The sequence below is a fragment of the Glandiceps talaboti genome, chromosome 7 (assembly GCF_964340395.1).
Source record: "Glandiceps talaboti chromosome 7, keGlaTala1.1, whole genome shotgun sequence".
Taxonomy (NCBI): Eukaryota; Metazoa; Hemichordata; class Enteropneusta; family Spengelidae; genus Glandiceps; species Glandiceps talaboti.
In genome coordinates this window covers 8,522,342-8,542,908 of record NC_135555.1, presented here as the reverse complement: position 1 = coordinate 8,542,908, position 20,567 = coordinate 8,522,342, and the positions used below count along the sequence as shown (strand labels likewise).

The 20,567-nt window shown below is 33.2% G+C and overlaps 2 protein-coding genes across 2 annotated transcripts; one reads left to right on the top strand and one right to left on the bottom strand.

The window, feature by feature from the left end:
* Window positions 1-633: 633 nt before the first annotated feature.
* LOC144437804 (enoyl-CoA delta isomerase 2-like) lies at window positions 634-10,367 on the bottom strand. The gene is made up of 10 exons (XM_078126829.1): window positions 10,316-10,367; window positions 7,811-7,958; window positions 7,125-7,223; window positions 5,464-5,640; window positions 4,080-4,152; window positions 3,745-3,847; window positions 2,877-2,997; window positions 2,101-2,190; window positions 1,457-1,600; window positions 634-890 (listed from the first exon to the last, which is right to left on the bottom strand). The coding sequence occupies exons 2-10, from the start codon at window positions 7,916-7,918 to the stop codon at window positions 735-737; spliced, it is 1,071 nt and encodes a 356-aa protein (XP_077982955.1). The 5' UTR covers window positions 7,919-7,958; window positions 10,316-10,367; the 3' UTR covers window positions 634-734.
* Window positions 10,368-10,440: 73 nt separating this feature from the next.
* LOC144437853 (chromodomain Y-like protein 2) lies at window positions 10,441-20,365 on the top strand. The gene is made up of 8 exons (XM_078126883.1): window positions 10,441-10,485; window positions 14,400-15,036; window positions 15,607-15,898; window positions 16,347-16,473; window positions 17,868-18,040; window positions 18,295-18,505; window positions 19,274-19,417; window positions 20,201-20,365. The coding sequence occupies exons 1-8, from the start codon at window positions 10,441-10,443 to the stop codon at window positions 20,363-20,365; spliced, it is 1,794 nt and encodes a 597-aa protein (XP_077983009.1).
* Window positions 20,366-20,567: the final 202 nt, after the last annotated feature.

Sequence of the window (20,567 nt, the reverse complement as noted above, 5' to 3'; positions counted from 1 at the left end):
TACAGTATCTAATAGTATCCGTACAGTACCGTACAGTATCTAATAGTATCCGTACAGTAATGTACAGTATCTAATAGTATCCGTACAGTAATGTACAGTATCTAATAGTATCCATACAGTAACGTACAGTATCTAATAGTATCCGTACAGTAACGGTGCAGTATCTAATAGTATCCGTAATAGTACCCGTACAGTAATGTACAGTATCTAATAGTACCCATACAGTAACGTACAGTATCTAATACTATCCGTACAGTAACGTACAGTATCTAATAGTACCCGTAATAGTATCCGTACAGTAATGTACAGTATCTAATAGTACCTGTACAGTACCATATAGTGTCTAATAGCATCTGTACAGTAACGTACAGTATCTAATAGTACCCGTACAGTACCATACAGTATCTAATAGTACCCGTACAGTAACGTACAGTGTCTAGTAGTACCCGTACAGTAACGTACAGTGTCTAATAGTATCCGTACAGTAACGTACAGTGTCTAATAGTATCCGTACAGTAATGTACAGTGTCTAATACAGCAACGATAAAACTAGTCTCACCCTTATTCTCCTTTAATTTCAAACCAAAAAAGTGATGAGAATTGTAGTTGCATTGCTGGCATCATATTTTTTGAATGAACCCTGATCATTTAATACAGTAACAAAGTTTATACTGCAGACTGAAGTTGGACCATATCATTATCATACAGGTATATCAGTTATTTGTAGTTCCTTCTTACAACTTGGCTTTTCTGGAAAAGAAATTCATAACAGCTTGGGCACATTCATCAGACGTCCACCTCTCTATCAGTAGTTCACACTCCTGATCATTCACCTTGTGTAGAATGTCTTTGTCAACACCACGGACCAAATTCTTGGAAAACTTCAAAGACTGCAAGTGAACCAGATAGGTTAAATACATGTATTAAAGCATAAAACAGAAATACTAGTATAGCTGGTTTGTCACAAACACTTTTTTTGTTCAATATCACAGAGCTTACATATAGGTTGATGAATACGAATGATCAAGCCAAGAATTTTTCCGGTTAACAAAACATTGATCTTGCCTGTGCATTACACATTACTGATGAAAAACACTTGCAGTATAACTCCCTTCTCATATAGATCATCCATTCTTGGAATGTTGGTACTGTATCATATCATATTGCTTAGTTATTTGAGCCGTTTAATTTGCTGTACAAAGACTACCGGGTACTTCAATTTGGAAAAAGGCTTAGGGGTTATCAATTGTTCATGTTTTGTCTAAAAAGAGATATATTTATCTTAGATTTATAATGTTTGGAATGGTATGGTTTATAATGTTTGGTACGGATGCATATACGAGTATTCTAGCAGCACTTCTCAGTGGACTTTCTAAATAAAAGACATAAATACCCCTTCCCCAGCCCCAGCCCTTGATATATTTCAACAATTTCAATAACTGTAATGCATACTTACATTCTTTGGTAGAGCTGCATATTCTTTGATCTTTTTCTGTACTTCTGTCTGAAACTGGCTATCTGGGAAGACTTCAGCTACTAAACCTCTCTCACATGCCTCATGAGCAGTCAGCTTTTTGCCAAATAGGAGCATTTCATTAGCCTGAGAAAGACATAAAACTGGTTACATATCAATTTGTAACTGTTAGTAGACTGGCACCAGTCCCTTGGCATATTTTTTTTTGTCTCACAATCTTCAATCGTTTTGAGTTTGTTATTCATTAGTTTTGCAAAGAAAAATGTGAACTTTGAAATTTCTTATTTTTTCACGTCCCAGTTACTGGCGTTACTAGTAGTCTCTCAAGGACTATACTTGTTCACCCCAATGTTTCACAATCACTCACTGTGACTCAGATCATTATGACACATAAAAGAACAAACTTGTGTTTAAAAAAAATTATTCAAATAAAATATGAAAAATACTTGAACAAGTCTAGACTGCTAGACAACAATTTCATAAGATTGGATTTATGATAAAAAAATTGTTTTCTTTTGGTCATAATATCTGATGTATGTATTTGGGTATTAAGACTAAACAGAAAATATAATTCATGGAGATTAGATTTCAAGGTCAGATCTGCATGAAACCCAACGACTGCTTACCTTGCCTTGTCCCATAATTCTTGGGAACAGGAAAGATGAACAACCTTCTGGACTTTGTCCTAGAGCTGTGAATGGAGTTTGGAAAGTGGCCTTCCAATACAAATAAATAGATTACATTACTTATCAATATGTGGATAAAAATCATTTAAGTTTTGTCCTAGAAAGCGACTGGGTTATGGAAAGTTGACAGTGAGTACAAAACACACACAATAAGGTCAAAATAAGACCATTGATTTGCATGCACTCAGAAATGGCAAACAGTACAATCACGCCCATAAAATGCAGTTCTATCAATTATATTAAGATAAAAGGCATAATAAGCACACTGACATAATTATTATAAATTGGATTTAACAGATTACCATCAAAATTAAAAGTTAACAACAATGAAACAATAATAAAGTAATGACTCATCAAATTGAATTTGATTCTGCACACAGTAACATCTTTATGCCCAAATGATTTGCATGAATTTTTCAAAGTACCTGTATTGAATATCAAAGTATTGAATTGTAGTCATGTTGAGAAATGAAATGTTTAGCACTCTAAGTTATCCTCTTTCTCCCTAGGGGTATTTGTTTGTACACAACTATTAAAGTACAAGTTGTGAGAAAGAGGATCAACTTGTTTTAGGAATGGCATGAACTTACTACCGGATTATCATTCCAAAGACTTTAGCAAGGAATTCTTAATTGTTTCTCATAATACTAAATAACCTAATTTATAAGGTTCATGGTATTAGCTCTTTGAATAGTTTGTCACATGATATACCTTACCTTATCTGTACAATAGACAACATCAAACAGTGCAAGTGTACTGACAGCAACTCCTATGGCTGGACCATTCACAGCACCAATCAGAGGCTTGGGATAGTCGATGAAGGCTGATACAAAACGCCTGTGTGGGAACAATCAAAAAAATTAGCAAATATTCAATAAAATGAAACCTAACATAAAATACCTGTGTGAGAATAACGCACAAATTATGACAGTCACCATACATACAAGTACTGGGGTGCAAAAAAAATGACGACAAAAGCGTGAAATAGTACTTGATAAAAATTTTACACTAGTGATTTATTTTTACTTCAGAATCTATGATGACATTTTGCTCCATTCACTAATAGTAAATTATATTCATATCAATCTAACACTATCAAAAATGATTTATAATGTGCCAGTTTCCAAAACACTAGATTTGTTCAATAGCACTTACAAAGGTAAATCCAAACTGAATGCCTGTTTGAACAGACTTCTCTTCAGTTCGTTCTTCAGTGTTCAGATATTCATCAGACTATTAGCACATCTATTAAATGTGGCTATGATCACTTTGATTCTAACCAATCCGATAGAAAATCTCAAAAACCCAAGTTTATTGTCTCTTGTTAACAGGCTGTAGTTTCAGCATCAATAGTATTCAGTCTTTTGACTTGATAAACTCTGGGAGACATTACCATACAAGTTTGATGATATTGACTCTCAACCAATCATAGACATCAACATGTACTCAATATATTACGTGGACAACAATGATCTGATTTTAGAGGCTGTGTAAATAGGAGAGGATCAGAATTTACCTATATATATATACCTATTGTACATGTAGTTTTTGGTTGAAACTTAAAACATAAGAGAGTTCTCTTACTCAAGGAGTTTGGCTCCATCCACAGCAAATTCATGTAGTTTATCCATTGGTATGGAGGCAAAGTTACTTAGGTCATTACCAGAGCAGTAGAAGTCACCAGCACCTAAACAAATATGATAAAAACACAATATCACAGTTAGGAGTTTTATATCCATGATTTCTACTTATTTAGGTATCTTGTGTAGAAACTCTGTTGACAAATATTTTAAGTTTCATCATTTTAATAGTTGACAATCAACAATTCTCTCTCAGTGATGTCAGCTGTTTTGTAGACATCTGATCACAGAGTGCTACACAACTACCGCAAAGTGTAGATCATTTAAAACTAAACATACCTGTTATAACAGCTACCACAACCTTGGAATCTTCACCTGCAGCTTTCAATGCATCTGTTACTTCTTCATACATCTGAAATATTAACAAAACATCCACAGATTGTCATAGACATACCCTCTAACGTTTCAACTTATGCATAATCTGAATTTGTACGACTATGTTATTGTGAAGATCATGAAATAAAGTGATGCACATAATTGGACATAATCTGATAGTTGTGCCAGGTTTGGTTGAAACCAGTCCTTGCATGTCAGAGGTAATTTGTATACAAGAATATTTTGAACATTTTGAGTCATTTGACCTTTAACATAAAGTTCAAGATCAGTAGAAAGCTCATCATGAATAACATGGTGGAGACACTCAAATGAGTTCTGTAGTTATTAAACTTCCAGAGTTTGAGGGCAAACAAATTTTTTACAATAAACATGGTCACCATGTGGCATGTAACTGCAAAGGTAGTATTACAGTTACTGTAATGTTTTATGTGGACTACTTTATTTGACATTTATGGTAGGTTTGGTTGAAATCTACCCATGCATGTCAGAGGTGAACACAAACACTTGTACATTTTTTGCCATTTGACCTTGAACATACAGGTCAAGTTCTCTTTAGAAAGCTTGTCACGGATAACATGAGTGTAGACATTCAAATGAGGTGTCTATCCTAGTAACTTCTTCTTTGAAATGCACATACTTTTAAAATTCTTTATAGTATTTGGTGGATAAAAACGATTCAACCTATTTAAATGATCAATCAAGCTTCTAGAGTTAGTGTGCAAAATGTGAATTTTATAACAAATATGGCCACATAGGTCAAGAATCAAAGTGATGTTCTTATGCAGACTATAATATCTGACATTTGTGCCAAGTTTGGTTGAGATTGGGGCATGCATTTCAGAGATACAAGTGGTCATGGACACATGGACTGAACCAACATAGTAGTCCCCCTCGGCTTTGCCCATCAGGGATTAAAAAGTGTAAGCAAAAATTAATACTATAGTCAAAACATGCAGAAAGGCAAAGTGTCATGTATACAGTGATGTCAAAGTTTTGATATATACATCATGTACTTTTCTTGTATGGTGTCAAGACAAAGTGATTAGGGTGTATTAATGATGTCACCACAACAGTTTTCCCAATAATCCCTTGCAGAAAATCCTCAAAATGGTTGAACTTCTTTACATGATTTTCAAAGTCACCTAGGTGTTATTTTATCACAATCCACTTTGCATATCAGCAATAGGGTGGTCTTCTTTTCTTGTCTGCTTTTGATGTGTATACATACTGGATAGACAACATGCAGTATGATCTACTTATGGTCTGCTTAAACTTTTAAACACAAAACATGACACCTACTATGTATGCCTATACAGAAATGACTTACTTGAACAGTGATAGCATTCTTCTTGGTTGGTCTATTCAGTAAAATTGTACATACACCATCTTCTACAGTCACTTTCAATGTTTTATATTCTCCAGAAGCTGCTGAATCTCCACTGTGTGCTGCCTCCTCTTGAAGTAGATCATTAACTATGCCAACATACTGTTTTTTAGCATCATCCTATAAAGTGATTAAGAACGGCAAAATCACCAATTATTATACACTTATTGTAGCAACTATTTCCCTGAGACTAAGTTTATGCCTGAATAAGGCCAGGCAATAAGTGTCTTATAACACATCACATCCTCGGACACATATTCCTTCTATAGTCAAAGCAAATCCCCAATAAGACCTTCGTGCTACATGAATACTGCCCTAGGGAAAACAGAACATGACTAGTGCCACTATATGCAAAGTGAGACGTCAATATAGATCAATAGTCCATACTACATGATATAGTCAAAGCAAATCAGTGAAGAGCTATATGAAAATGATGTATTATAATTATAAACCTACTATTTCTGATTTTGACTAATAACAGGGGAAGAAAATGCCATGTAAAAACAGTTTGACAAAACATTTACCAAAATATTTCCCAGCTTCACATAACAAGTAACTCATCTATTTATATTTCTAGAAAAATGTAGTATAGCTTATTTTTTATATCATAATATGAAAGATCAATACATTATCAGTTTGCATCATCCTTTATTTGAAGCAATTACTGTTATAAACATAAGTTTTAATTTTACATGATTACATTATTAACTACACAAAAATTCTTCAATCAATAAAAAATGATGGTGCTTTTTATACATATTTTCATGTCGATATTTTGTTGGATAAAGAAAATATGCATTCACTCCATATATACATATTTTCTTTTTTAATTGCATTATACCACTAGACAACATGCAATTAACATGTATATTTAGCACCAACACAGCTGAAATTTTAGAGATATGTGATAGAATACAATGTAATGTGATGTGATGTGATGTGATATGATATGATATATGATATGATATGATACAATACAAAAAGAAATTACACAATACTCTACAATATAATATAATGATATATGCCAGGTTGCTTTATAATTCTTTATAAGAGAAGTTCTAGTGTCTACTTCAAAACGTAAATTCATAACAAAAACAATGATAGCAAAACCATTAAAATAACCATTAAACTTTTACAATGACATACAGAAGAGTTTGGCACAAAGAACAGAGTGAATTATAACAGTATAAAAGATTTGGATGTAAATTCTGTAAAACCTAATTTAACTTAACCTCTATCTGACTATATATTCACTACAATACAGCATACAACTTGAAATATGCCCTGGGGAAAAGAGAAGATATAAACCTGATATTCAATCTAAAGAGAAATGAGATGAGATGATATCCTCTTTCTCATCATATTCATAATGCTTTCATCATTTTAATGCACTGTCATTCATTCATTCATTCATTCATTCATTCAATTTATATCTATGTTTAGAAATCATTCTACCATTCAAATGAAACAATAACAATCAACATGCCAAAAGACAATGAGAAAGTGAAATGTAAATCTATGAAATGGTTTTATATTATTAAACTTGAGTTGCTTATTTATTATTTATCACCACTGTATTACAATTATTATTTTTGTATTCCTACCTGACTCAATGACCCCAGGGAATCCCAAGCATTCCATTTAGCTTTGCCAACAAAATTGAATGCCGATGGTTTGGGAGCATTGCACTTGCCTACAGTAGCCTGTTGGAATAAAACAAATATAAGAAATACCATGAAGTTGTACAAACTAAAAACACTATAGGGGAATTCTCTACATTGTAATACCGATAGCTATAGATCAGGAAATGAAGATGAGGCTGATTTGTAAGGGGAACTAGAAAAGTTATTTTCACAAATCCTGCATCATATTTCCTTTCTAAAAGAGTTTTGAAAATTGGCTAATCTGGCTAAGTTAGAAGAGTTCTGTTGTACACTGGAATGAGATGTTCTGTGAAACATACAAAGTTAGGAGCTTCATATCTATTTAACTCCAACAATGCTGATGCTAAATTATTTCAATGTTTTCATGATGTCACAAAAATGTCATCTACCCCTTTCCATGTCTTCCTACGCAAGGTGAAATTCTACTTTTACTCACGACTACAACAATATTTCAGTGAAAAGATTATTTGTCCAACCAAATGAAGATGCCACCCACGGTGACCCACCCTACCCCTTACATTTTTCAAATTACAGAGCTTAGTTTCTTTGGTCTTTGGCTTCAATTATTAATTATTAATAATTATTATTATTAATTATAATGTTCAGTAGTACTGATTCACATGTACCTGTTTAAACAAGGCATACATCTTCAACTTAACCTCATTTCCAGGATCTTCTGTTAGTGTATTCAATTTGTCTTTGGCACCCTGGAATTCTGTGTCAATGGCACCCATTGCTCTTACACTTGTTACAATAGGTCTGAAAGACTGCAACCTGTAGTGATATGATTTAATGTGTCATTTATCATGCATATGAATACCAGACACATAAATGTTTGTAAACTACAAACACCAAAAACATATGATGTAAACGTCACTCAGAAATGTAGCAGTTAGGAACAAATTTTCATAACATCAAATTCAAAATAAAATAAAATATAAAAAAAAATAAGATTATTCTGCAAAGAAAGATTGTTACAAGGTCTGTAAAATATGCAAATAAGAAATCATAATCAAAAAGAAATAATTTTTTGAGAAACTGACTTTAGTCATATAGCCAATTAGCCTATGAAGTTCCTTCTAAATATAATATTGTTCATAATTGTTCAGAGGACATAAAAGAAATAAGTTTTTAACTTTGTTTTATACTCTGCAAAAATATTACATATGTTTATTTGCCAATAAAAATAAATATATCTTTCATCTATACTCCCATCTTTGCAGTATTTGTCATTACAACATGTCAGCATATACTATGATATAGTTCTGTACTTTGAACAATGCATGAATCCTTGTTTTCTGCATCAGTACTTATTATCTAGTGGTACAAGGTCCAATAATATGGGACAATTGTGACCAAATATATACTTGGTACAGGTCTTTCAAATAGGCATTTGTTTTCTGTGATAAGACAGTTGTTTGGTACAAAGTCCAACATTATGGTACAACTTTGACCAATGTGCAAAGGGTTCTGTATCGGGGTTCTGTACATAGCTATAGCAATCCTTTTTACAAACTATTATCAACAGATGGTTTGAAAAATGACTAAGTTATTTTTTGTAAAAAAACTCTTAAGAAAACTGGTATCATGTACCTGAACTTGATTGGCCACACAGGTCTTTTCATACAGGGTGAACCCCAAATAAGGAAATGTGACCTTTTAGACATGTGACCCCAGTAAGAGGTCAAAAGCTGATGCAAGTTAGGGTTAGGAGTAAGCCTTATCAAATGATTGATAATCATAATAATAATAGATTGTTTGTCTTAAAATACTGAAACTTTAGAACATTCCAAACTAGATGAGACACTTCTGTGGCCTAGTTGCTATTGACATCCCTGTCAGCACAAAACTTCAATATTTGTACATCTCTTTGTGTTGTAATGTTTTTGATACACAAATAATTACTTATCAAGCAAAGTTAATTTACTTAAATCTTGCTTTGTAATTGCCATTAGAGTTTGCCACATGAACCTGGATCAGTCCAACTAAAATTTAGACACAGTAAACTGTGGTTCAATGAAACTAGGTTTTGAAATATTCTCAAGCCCATTCCAGATTAGGATTATAATCCTGCTGTGAAAAATGGAGCTATAGCAAAAGTTGGTCAAAAAATGATCCCATGTAATCGTCATTAAGATAACACTAATGGTGTGACCTAGGATTAAAACAAAGTTTCTGACCAATGAACCAGTGTGTCATGTATCTTTGACTACATTTGGAGTATTAAAGGTGGGTGCAATGTTTTGACAAAATTCTCAAGAGTCCTACCTTTGTTGGATGATGTTGCAATAACTATTTACAATGTACACCAATACATATCAAGATACAACACATACTGAATACCTTAGTTGCTATAACATTAAATGGTTATCGGACTGTCCTCAGACTATGTACTATTTGATTAAATTGATAACATTCATCTAGATGATACATAATATTTCTTCGTAGTATAGAGATTGATACATTTGTAGCAGCAAGATTCGTACGATATTTTCCTAAGAAAACGACATTCTAAGCAATACGAAAACAACAATCTATGAAATATTACACGCCCCTGCGGGTACATGTACATGTTTTATTTTATGGATTGTTCTCAATACTTTTTCAACCACAATGATTTAGCATAACAAAATGAAATGAAAACAAAGGTTTTGCATAACAATATACACTGCTAGCAATGAATGATGAAGCACTGGAGGTAGGGAGGACCTACCTCCATGGATGAAGTGATCACAAAACTAAGAAATCTTCTGCATTGATTTCAGCATAGACCCACCGATGATTGATCCTCGGGGTCAACTGAAATTAAAATAACTCCTGCAATGGTATATTGTATCCCTCATGAGCAGGTGATGTTTATGGAAGTTGTCAAGAAAATTGTTAATACGAACGCTGCATGGATGCTCAAAAGTTAGTACATGATACTACATCCATACTCTAGTACACCAATGCCTAGTAACCCATGCCATGGTTAGCTCAGCTGCTGTACACACTGCACTGTCACTGGCATCAATGTGCAAATGTAAATTTCGTACGAGCTACGAATCCCCAGGCATGAATAACGATAAAAGTGATTCCTTCATATTTTTGTGTCACCTGCTCGAAAATACCATGTGTACAATCACTCCTACCTGTAACTTTGTGGAAAAACTGATCCAACCAAGTAGCTCCCGAGTCGTCTGCAAGCAGCCATCTTTTTCTTCTTGCGCGTGCGTGCGCCCCGATCATTGAATGTGCGCATGCGTTATTTTTGTCAATGCCAGAGGAAGGGAAAATGGCGGCTCCTACCGAAGTTTACGAAGTAAGATTTATAGTGGATTTTTCGTGTCTAAATAATCTCTGATTTCTTGATGTAATGACATAGTTACAAACCTAGATGTTTCATCTATTACGCTGTGATATTCGATTATGTAGTTAGGCAATTTTAGCGGTGCAAGCAGTGAACACCCGATGCTGTTACGAAAACGCCGGGTTGCATAGTATTCCTACGTATTTACGATCCAATGCTACAAGCAAATTAAAACATACGTGCGTGTACACTACGCTATGCTCGTAGTACTATCAATTACTCATTATGAATGCTATGTTAAATACATTATCAAATTTATTCTCGGCAATATTAACATTGCAAAATTATCAGGTGTCTTATTTTTTTCTGATTCTCATCGGCTAATAACTATTTTCTATATTCTCGATAAATATTTTCAGCGCTAAACGTACCACGTACACGCCAATGAAATTTGTAGTTTCATTTCACCACGTACGTGGGCGTGTTGGTGACCCGGAAAAAAGTAACTGTGTTATCACTTCTTCATTACAAATTGTTTGTGCACCTTTTCAAAACACCAACATTTTTAAGCGCAATATTGCATAAAATGTCAATGAGAAATCGATGATTAGTGAACAATGAAATCTTTCGGTAACAGCTGTCAATGTATCAAAGAACTTTCTTGTTTTAACTCGGAAGTGCAACAACGAACGGAGCTCTCGATGCGAGTGTTAATTATCAAAATGCAATTTTAAAAAAGACATGCACATTTTGCATTGAATTAACCACATTGTCAGTTTATGGTTAAAAATTGTTTTAATTAAAATTAAATGTAAAATGCATGTTGTTCATTTCTTGGTAAACCTTTGTAAATTATGAATTGTTGTGCATATGTAGTGTAGGTTTGAATAGTTATCTATAAATGAAATGCGTAATTTGAATAAAATACCTATTTGTTCATTTAATTAAGGCATGTTTATTTTGTCTCTTAAAATATTTCAAAACCAAAAGTAGTGAATGTACTAAATAATTTCAGAAATAATTTCCCACAGATCCAAAATGTTTGTACAATCATAAGTGAAAACAAATAAAAGGCAAAGAAAAAAAAATAATTGTGTTTCCAATAACATGGTCTCAGAAAATTTTATTTTATTTTTATCTTTTTTAATTGTGTTTATTTTTGAAAAATATTGTTTTAACCCAAAAACAAACAAAATGTCAGTCAGAATTCCCTTTCTACTTGATAGTTTGATGATATATGTACAGACATTGCTGGGGAAAGAAAACAGACATGCATGAAGGTCAAGAAGACAAAGAATTTCTTATCTTTTTGTTTTAAATGTTTCAAAAATATGTAGGGTTGGAGGCTAGACTAGAGTCCATTTGGTTGTCAGAAACACATTTTTTTTTTAATTTGGCCAAATTAAATTATTACCCTTGAAAATGCCCTTTGCGATTTTTGAATGCTGGTGTCAAGATAACCCATTTCAGGTCAAGTTCATGTACAAGATAATAGCTGTAACAGTATTAGGGTGCCTGTGATGATTGTAAGATATTTCTGAACTTGATGTGAACACTTGCTGAGTTACAAAGTTATTACAGTTATATAGTATGGATTATACTAAACAATGATAGCTATACAGTGTACGTGGAGTTACAAAAGGGTTACATCTTTGAAGTGGTTCCTATTGTATAGTGCAGTGCTGTACATCCATTGAGTACGCAAAGTGACAGATATGTTTGTAACTTGACAGGATTACTGATTAAATTATTGTATGATTACATTTCATGTCAACATGTACTTTATCCTCATTCCTAAAACAGATGTTCATCATGATGATATTAACTTAGATCACTAAAGAAACAGTGGTTAGGGATGGTAATTTTAGTGGATAGGGGTAGTAACCTTTTGCATATTGCATTAAAGGCAGAGTAAACAAATACATTGATTGATTGAGAAATCAATAAGCTACAAAAGGATTGAGGTCAGAGTGGTTGACCTGTGACCCTGATTTCTGGTCAGAATTCTTAATTAATGAAGGAGGTCAATTGAAGGACACGGTTAGTACTTTGACAATAGTGTATAATAGGTAGTGAAGGTTGTCATGTATATAACTACCAACATATGTCAGTTACTGGACATGAGAGAAATAGATTGGTTAATTTATTTGACCAACATCTTGTCTTAAGTCATATGTCACTTTCTTTATACATGTAGATTACTATTCCTGTGTAGTTTTTTATTTCATGTGAAAAAATATGGGTAGATCATTTTTCTTGCAAAACGCAAAAAAAAAACCACCAGTATGTTCACTACATATTATATGAACTGTTCCATTGTTCTAATCTTTATGAACATCAAAGAGATAATAGACAGGTGATGAATTTTATTCATTGCCATTTGTTTTATTTCCTATAAATTTACCCATCAATTGCCATATATGTGCCTTGTGAGAGTTTAACATATCTCCCAAAATAATCAACTACAGACTATACTTACATTATATTACTTTATTACATTATATATAATACCCAAGTGTATCATTTGTCCATTGTATCACCAGCTGAATTAGATTAAATTAGTCGTCCTACAATATACAAATTGAATAATCAGCCACAGGAAATCATCCATTAATATCTCAAAATCAAATCAAATAATTCATGTTATTCGATAACAAGAAAACTTGCTAAAATTAATTAGAATCTGCAGTAAAAATATACTCAATAAAAGATGATATTGCAGCCTTGGTATATATAATACTATAATATAAGATTTCATACATTTCTAAACCAGCTTGTCAGGTATTATGCGACTTTCTCATACTATAAAGTACTCATTCACCAATTATATAGTAATCAGTGTGCCCTCTGCCGAATTGTACTCACCACTGAGGCATAGCAACTTTTGTGACCCACCAAAATTTGGTTATCCCCTATCCCTGACTATGGATTGACGTGCAGTAAACCCCAGTTTCTGTCATTTTCAACTAAAAAATTATGCCATTCATTAGCAATGGCAGTAAGAGAGTCACGATTTGCATGACGTTAATGTTCTAATTGACCACCTAGGCTATCAATTTTTAGTGATACTAATAAATCAGTATCTATAGTTCATACAAGTCAACACATTGTTTGATTAGTGAATAATTCCTGTAACATGTACATAATGATGAAATAGTGCTTCATGTTCATTAGACATGTGTTTATACAAAGCAGCATACAAGATGACAGTGTATGTTACAATATAAATGCTGGTCTCTAGGTATTTGTAATTAAGTGATTGAATGAATGGAATATATCGCAGTTGAGGAGTGATTGATCGAACTGAAACAGAGTAGCTTAACGTATAATCCAGGTGGGCGATTGAATAGAATTACAATATATGTGTAGATGTACTCATTCCCTGACAATGCTTTAGGTGAAACGGGAACCAAGGAGTGTACACTTCCTCATCAAATGTTAGATTAAATGTGTTATCTTAAAAATTGTCTTCCTCATCTAAGGAAGGGTCATATTTCATTTGTACATTGATCTGTTCACCTAAGCTGTTGGACTGTGTGTTTACCTACTTCCTCATTTACAATTTATGAGCATGTATATTATTTAACAACTGAGTTTAAGAATTAACTGTTCCCAGTGTGGTTTATTTCACTTCACAGAATTACATTTTTGCACTTCTAATGCAAATAAGGTGTATTTTATGAATAAAGTTCTTTAGCAGATGTGTGCTTCCTCTTAGCAATTCAGAAAATGATATTGGAAATTTTCCATTTCATTATATTTGCACCATATTTTATTAAATGGAGATTGCTGTGTTTAATAACGAATTCCAAAATCACAGTGCCACATAATGCATATCAAAAATTTGTTTATGTTTTTTTCAGGATATTTTTCCCCAAAAAAATTATGTCATGTGTAAATTGTTTAATTGTTTGTTTGTGTGTTAGGTTGAGACGATACGAGCAAGAAGGAAAAACAGAAAAGGAAAAATCGAGTATCTTGTTAAATGGAGAAACTATGGCAGTGATGACGATACCTGGGAACCTGTGACAAATCTCCGCCAGTGTATGCAGTTTGTCGATGCATACAATGAAAGAATTCAGAAAAACAAGAACAGTACTAAATCAACAATCAAGAAAACTGCCATGCTTAAGAAAAACAAAATGAAAATAAACAAGAAAAAAACCAACAACAAACACAAAAAAGTTGACAAATCTAAATCTAAACATTCCAAGCCTAAGTTGAATGACATCAAGGCCAAGCAAAAGAATAAAGTTATGACAAATTCAATACCACAACCAAAGAGCAAAAAACCAAGACTTGATGAATGTCAATCATTGTCATCAGGATCAGACCTCAGTGACTTGGACTTTCTAACCTCAGATGATGATGATGACGATATAAGATACCAATTAGCAGATCATATTTTGCATACTGGCAATAGTACTGGTAAAAGGTCAACAAATAGTAATGCTGTAAAGACTGTAACAAAGCATCCTGCTGGATCTAAAGCACAACCACCTAAGAATGTTGTGAATGGGAAACCAGCTGCTGTCAAAATGAAAGGTCAATGTAAAGGTAAAGGTGAAATTTCCAATATTCATTCATCAACTTTAACATATACTAACAGCTTCTTCTACAGTCCATTCGAAGTCATAGTATCTATCCTATGCTATTTCTGAAGTGTTAGGACTTGGGTTCTTTGAAGGAGTAATCTTACATAAAACAGCCATGATTTTCACCTTTTTTTGGGCAGAGGACACTTTATGTAATAATACGTTTTCATTCACCAATCATATCTTAGTATATCAAGTAACCAAAATCTTGTAGTCAGAGGCATGCTATTTTTTCAATTGAAAGTGCCATACTAAATAAGCTACTCTGAACATAATTACATAGTAGATACATTCTTTCTTTGACTACTTTGTTTTGTTAGGTTATGAAAAGAAAGAAATTCTGATTTCTCTCAGGAATTCTATATTATGTTTGTTGAAATTATTGTACCAGTATATGTCTGGGAAGTCAACAATGGTATAAAAAAGATCCCTACAGTTCTGTTTTTGAATGATTGTGCACTTGAATAAATGGCTTTGAGTGACTGCATCCCAACTTGAACATGAGGAAACTAATTTCTGTGTCTTTTTTCTTATACAGACACTGCCAGTCAGATTTCAACAAATAGTACAAGTGCCAATAAAATCACAAATGCAGGTGAAAAGAATGACAATGGTACAATAAAAGTAACACCAATGATAACTCCAATTATGGAAGAGAAATGTGAGAAACCTGCTGAGGGACTTCATGCACCAAGTAAATTAATCAACAAGGCAGAGTCACCATTGGTATCTTATAAAGCTTTACTTGGTTCTTCACCTCGCAAACATCTTCCTGAAAGAGCAACAAAAAGGAAGCTATCAGAATTGAATGACGATGAACCTATGGACAGGTATGTGGAAGCTTTTACAGTGGCCATATGGATGAGGATTTGATGTTTATTTTATATTGTTAATTTATAAAACAATTTACTCATGGCTTCCTACTTGAAAAATCAATATGAAACAACATATGTCCTTGTTTGTCACTCAATAACTTGCAAAATCATAGTAAATGTGATTATGTCTAAAATGTTATTGTACACACAATTACACATTTTTGTAGCTTTTGGCAATGTTTTGAGTTACAATCTCAGATTTAGTCAATGTTGTTTCACAGTGATTTTTCAAGTAGGAAGTCATGGTAAAATTGCCTTAATAATTAAAAAATCCCAAATAAATCACATCCTTATCCATATGGCTACTTTAAACAATATTTTAAAAAATCTGACGAGTAGTAGTACCAATTTGGCATCTGTTGTAAAGCTTACATGATTATAATTATGACCAATATCTTTTCAGGAGATATAGTGTTCGCCAGAGTGAAAGTGTATTTAAATACAAGGAAATAGTAGTCAAGAAGGCTCCAGGTTATACACAAATTTGGTTATTCACAAATACTGCAGCAAAGAATGCAATAAACCCACAGGTAAGGAAAGAGATTACTTTCTGCAGCTTATGGAGATTATGACTTGGTTTGATTGTTGATATGTGTTAACAACAGTGTGGACATGATGGTCATTCATATACAGAATAAGTTGACCCTCTATTTAAAGAGCACTTGATACCTGACATTAAGTTGAAATCCAAGTACGTCTAAGATTTTAAAGTATATTTGCAACACTAATGTAGACATATCTTTAGTCATACAAAATATTATGTTGAAGTAACACTTGAAATAACTTGTGCATATGAAATATGAGTATGTTTGTTGGTGGTCTGTGGACAGGGTGAATTGGTCGAGTGACCCATAGAGCTGAGTGGTGTTAACCTGATGGTACTCTTGTGCACGATGTGAAAACTAGCCTGTATTAAGAACCTATAGAGATTGTCAAAACCATTCAATTTTGTAAGATTTGAAGGTTATGTAGACTTAAAAAAAAGTGAACATATGTAACAACAGTAATGCGAACAGGCTGCCATACAAGTGTTTTGTTGATATGACATTTGCTTTGGAACAATAATACAGAGGATATCATGTACATCCCAAGATGATTGCTTATCTAACATTTGAAAATAATGAGAATTTTATGTTAACAACCATGTGGACAGGACTTCCATCATGCGTTAACAGTTGACATCATGGTAAATGTTTTGATCACATATTGTGTAATGGTAACAAATAGGATGTCTGAACACATGTGGAGTACATTTAGATGTACTCATTATGGACACAAAAAAACATGAAGCCATCTAGACATGTTGCAATTGTAATTACTAGTGGAATATAGCAAGTGTGGACAGGATGTCTATTTATATCTCGTTATTGTGTTTTTTCAACTGTATCATAAATTGTGTGTCTGCAATAATGTAGATAAATGTCATGTTGTGACATTTGAATCAACCTTTACTGGGGATCATATAATGTGTTGATGTTAGCAATGACTGTAGTGTGTTCAGTGAGAGTGGGTACATGTCAATCTTTCAGTCTATCGTCAACAAATATGTCGTGAATTACATTTATTGATTCATATTTTGTGTATACGTTGTTGTTGTTAACATTGTTGCCCTTTCTGATGAACTCATTATATAGTCATACGTCATACATAATCAACCAATCAGCACGCAGCCCGATGATAAGGCAGACGATCAAATCAAAATTTCTTGTGTGATGTAAGTTTCAGTTAAAAGTTGGAACATGCGTGCATATAAAGAACAGAGTTCCCAGTGTATACTACTACTTGCTTGTATTGTCATTTCTATTACTGGTGTTTTCCGAACCCCTTTTCTATTGTGAGTCATCCACAAAATCCAATCATAAAGACAGAAAATGCAATTATTATTGACTACCATATATGTTAATTACTCATTTTTGTCTTTCAGGTGTGTAAGGAACTAATAAATGCATTATATAACGCCACCTATGATGACAGTAAGGTGGTGATGCTTAGTGGATCAGGAAGTGTCTTCTGCTCAGGGATTGATCTTAATTTCTTTTTAAGTAAACCTACTGAAGAAAGACGGAAGACAGCTCTACTCATGGTTGACGCTTTAAAGTAAGGCACTTCAATTAAAAAAATTGTATGGTATTGTTATTCTTTTGTATGGAAATTGCAGACATGGGTGAGGGTTGTGTCACAAAAATGTCCAAGTTTAGGTATAGAACATAGCAGTTGTGAATCATATATTTGATTTAATGAAAAATTTATGATCAATATTATTTTTACAAGTTTATCACTCATTTTTAAGAATGACATGTCTGATTTGGATTGTTAAACATAATATAAAATTCTATCTTTATATCATCTAGGGAGTTTATTGATGCAGTGATTAAATTCCCCAAGTTACTTGTAGCAGCAGTGAATGGACCAGCAGTTGGTTTGGGTGTATCATTACTGCCTCTGTGTGATGTAGTCTATGCCAGTGACAAGGCTTGTTTTCACACACCCTATGCCAGGTTAGCTCAGACCCCTGAAGGCTGTGCCTCATACACATTCCCTGTCATTATGGGACCTGCAATGGTATGTATTATTATTAACTTTTGTCTCATTGAACTTAATTCTTTAGCCATTAGAAACTACAGAAATGTATTCTTGTTTTTGTTAGGTTCAACATCTTGCAGAAAAATCGGACAATATCTATCAAGGGTTTCTTCTAAATGTAAAATTAGAAAATTTCACCATGTCAAATTTGATTTTCATGTTAAAAATGTTAAAAATCCTTTAAAGAAAAAAGAGATAAAATTGTAAGCTGTGTACCCTCAAATGTGAATGTCTAATTCTTGTCTTCACTTAATACATGCAAAAGACCATAGGCTAAGGTTGAAGAGATTAGTTTCATTTTTCCTATCTCACAATTAATGTACATCAGTAGTCATTCATATCTTAAATGATAGCTTAAAATGATATTAAAGTCAAGTGTTCTGGATCCTGTCCAGTGTAATAGATTCCCATTGTAGGAGATGACAATATTTATCATGCACATGTTACATGATATAGTATATGTCATCATATCAATATTCATCTTGGACAATTGAAATGACAGAAAATGTAGAAAATAAAATAAGTAACATTTGCCTGTTTCTTTTGAGAATCTATCTTTGTATTTTTGCTGTTTAACATTTGCATAATATCTAGTCATGCTTTGTTGAATCAATGAAATCTTCAAACGTAACACATTTGCTTATATGTTCACCAGCCAAAGCAATGCAATATAACTCTAAAACGGTTGTTCCCCTGTTTTTGCACTAATAGAATGTAACTCTAAAACATGTATTCACCTGTTTTTAGGCAAATGAAATGTTACTAGCTGGCAGGAAACTTACAGCTTTAGAAGCATGTCAGAAGGGTCTTGTATCTCAGGTATTCTGGCCAACTAGTTTTATGCAGGAAGTCATACCCAGACTACAAAACATGGCTGCTGCCTCAGGAAAGGTATGTATATAATAAATAATAAACTCATTGTCATACAAATAATCAAATTTGCCTTTGTTGTATTTGAATCTTTCATCTTTGATCTGCTGGATAATACACAGATGCAGTGTTGACACACACACACACATTCACACACACACACACACACACACACACACATTCTCAATTAGACTGTCAGAGTACATGTTGTGTACATACCTATAAATTTCAGTAATGTTTAATCTAATTTATACAAGAAATGTAAGAGACATCAGCTCATTTTGTAATCTGTTAAATTTCACAATATAATGATTTTCATTAAAAATAAAGAATAATAAAAAAACTGTGGAGGTTTCAGAACCAATTGAATGGCGTACCTTCCTCCTCCAGGCACCAAGGTCTTTCAGATCTCATATCTAAGGCAATGATATGTTACATGTAATTTGCACAGTAATAAGGTCATTCCCACACCAAAAATTAGGTGTCAAAATTCTATTTTCATAATAAACAAAATCAAATCATTGTCAAGCTAAGGAATGTAGCAAAACTATTGAATACTTTGCATAGATATAAATTATACGTGATACATATGCTAGTGACATTTTTTGTAGTTGAACATTGATATGATATTGATATGAGTTAAGTTTTGTTGGACATAAAGTATGCCAGTCTAGGTGTGAGCAGGCTAAATAATGGTATTGAATATGAATTTCTCATATACCATTGCATATTTTCTCTCATTAAGTCTGTCCATAGTTATTCCAAAAAAATTAATTTTCAATCCATTATGTATTTATTTTGTAGGGATTGCAGATCTCAAAAGCTTTAATTCGTAGTCATTTGAAAGGCAAGTTAGAATTCACCAATGACAGTGAATGCACGGCACTTCAAGAGAGATGGGGATCAGCTGAGGTTTACAAAGCCATCCAGAAATTTGTAGAAGAAGAACGAGATGAGCTATGTTTATGATAACTGCAAGTTATGAAATTATGAATGTGTGGTATTTTTAACAACCAATAGAGTACATTTTGGGAAGGACTGTCAATCGACAACATCTACTATTCCCACACAGTTGAAGATAACCAAAGGAGCAACAGCGAGACTCGTCAGCCGTCCCGTGTGAGGTCAAGTCCTGTCCACAAATTGCAGGGTTATACTTACAGTAAGTTAA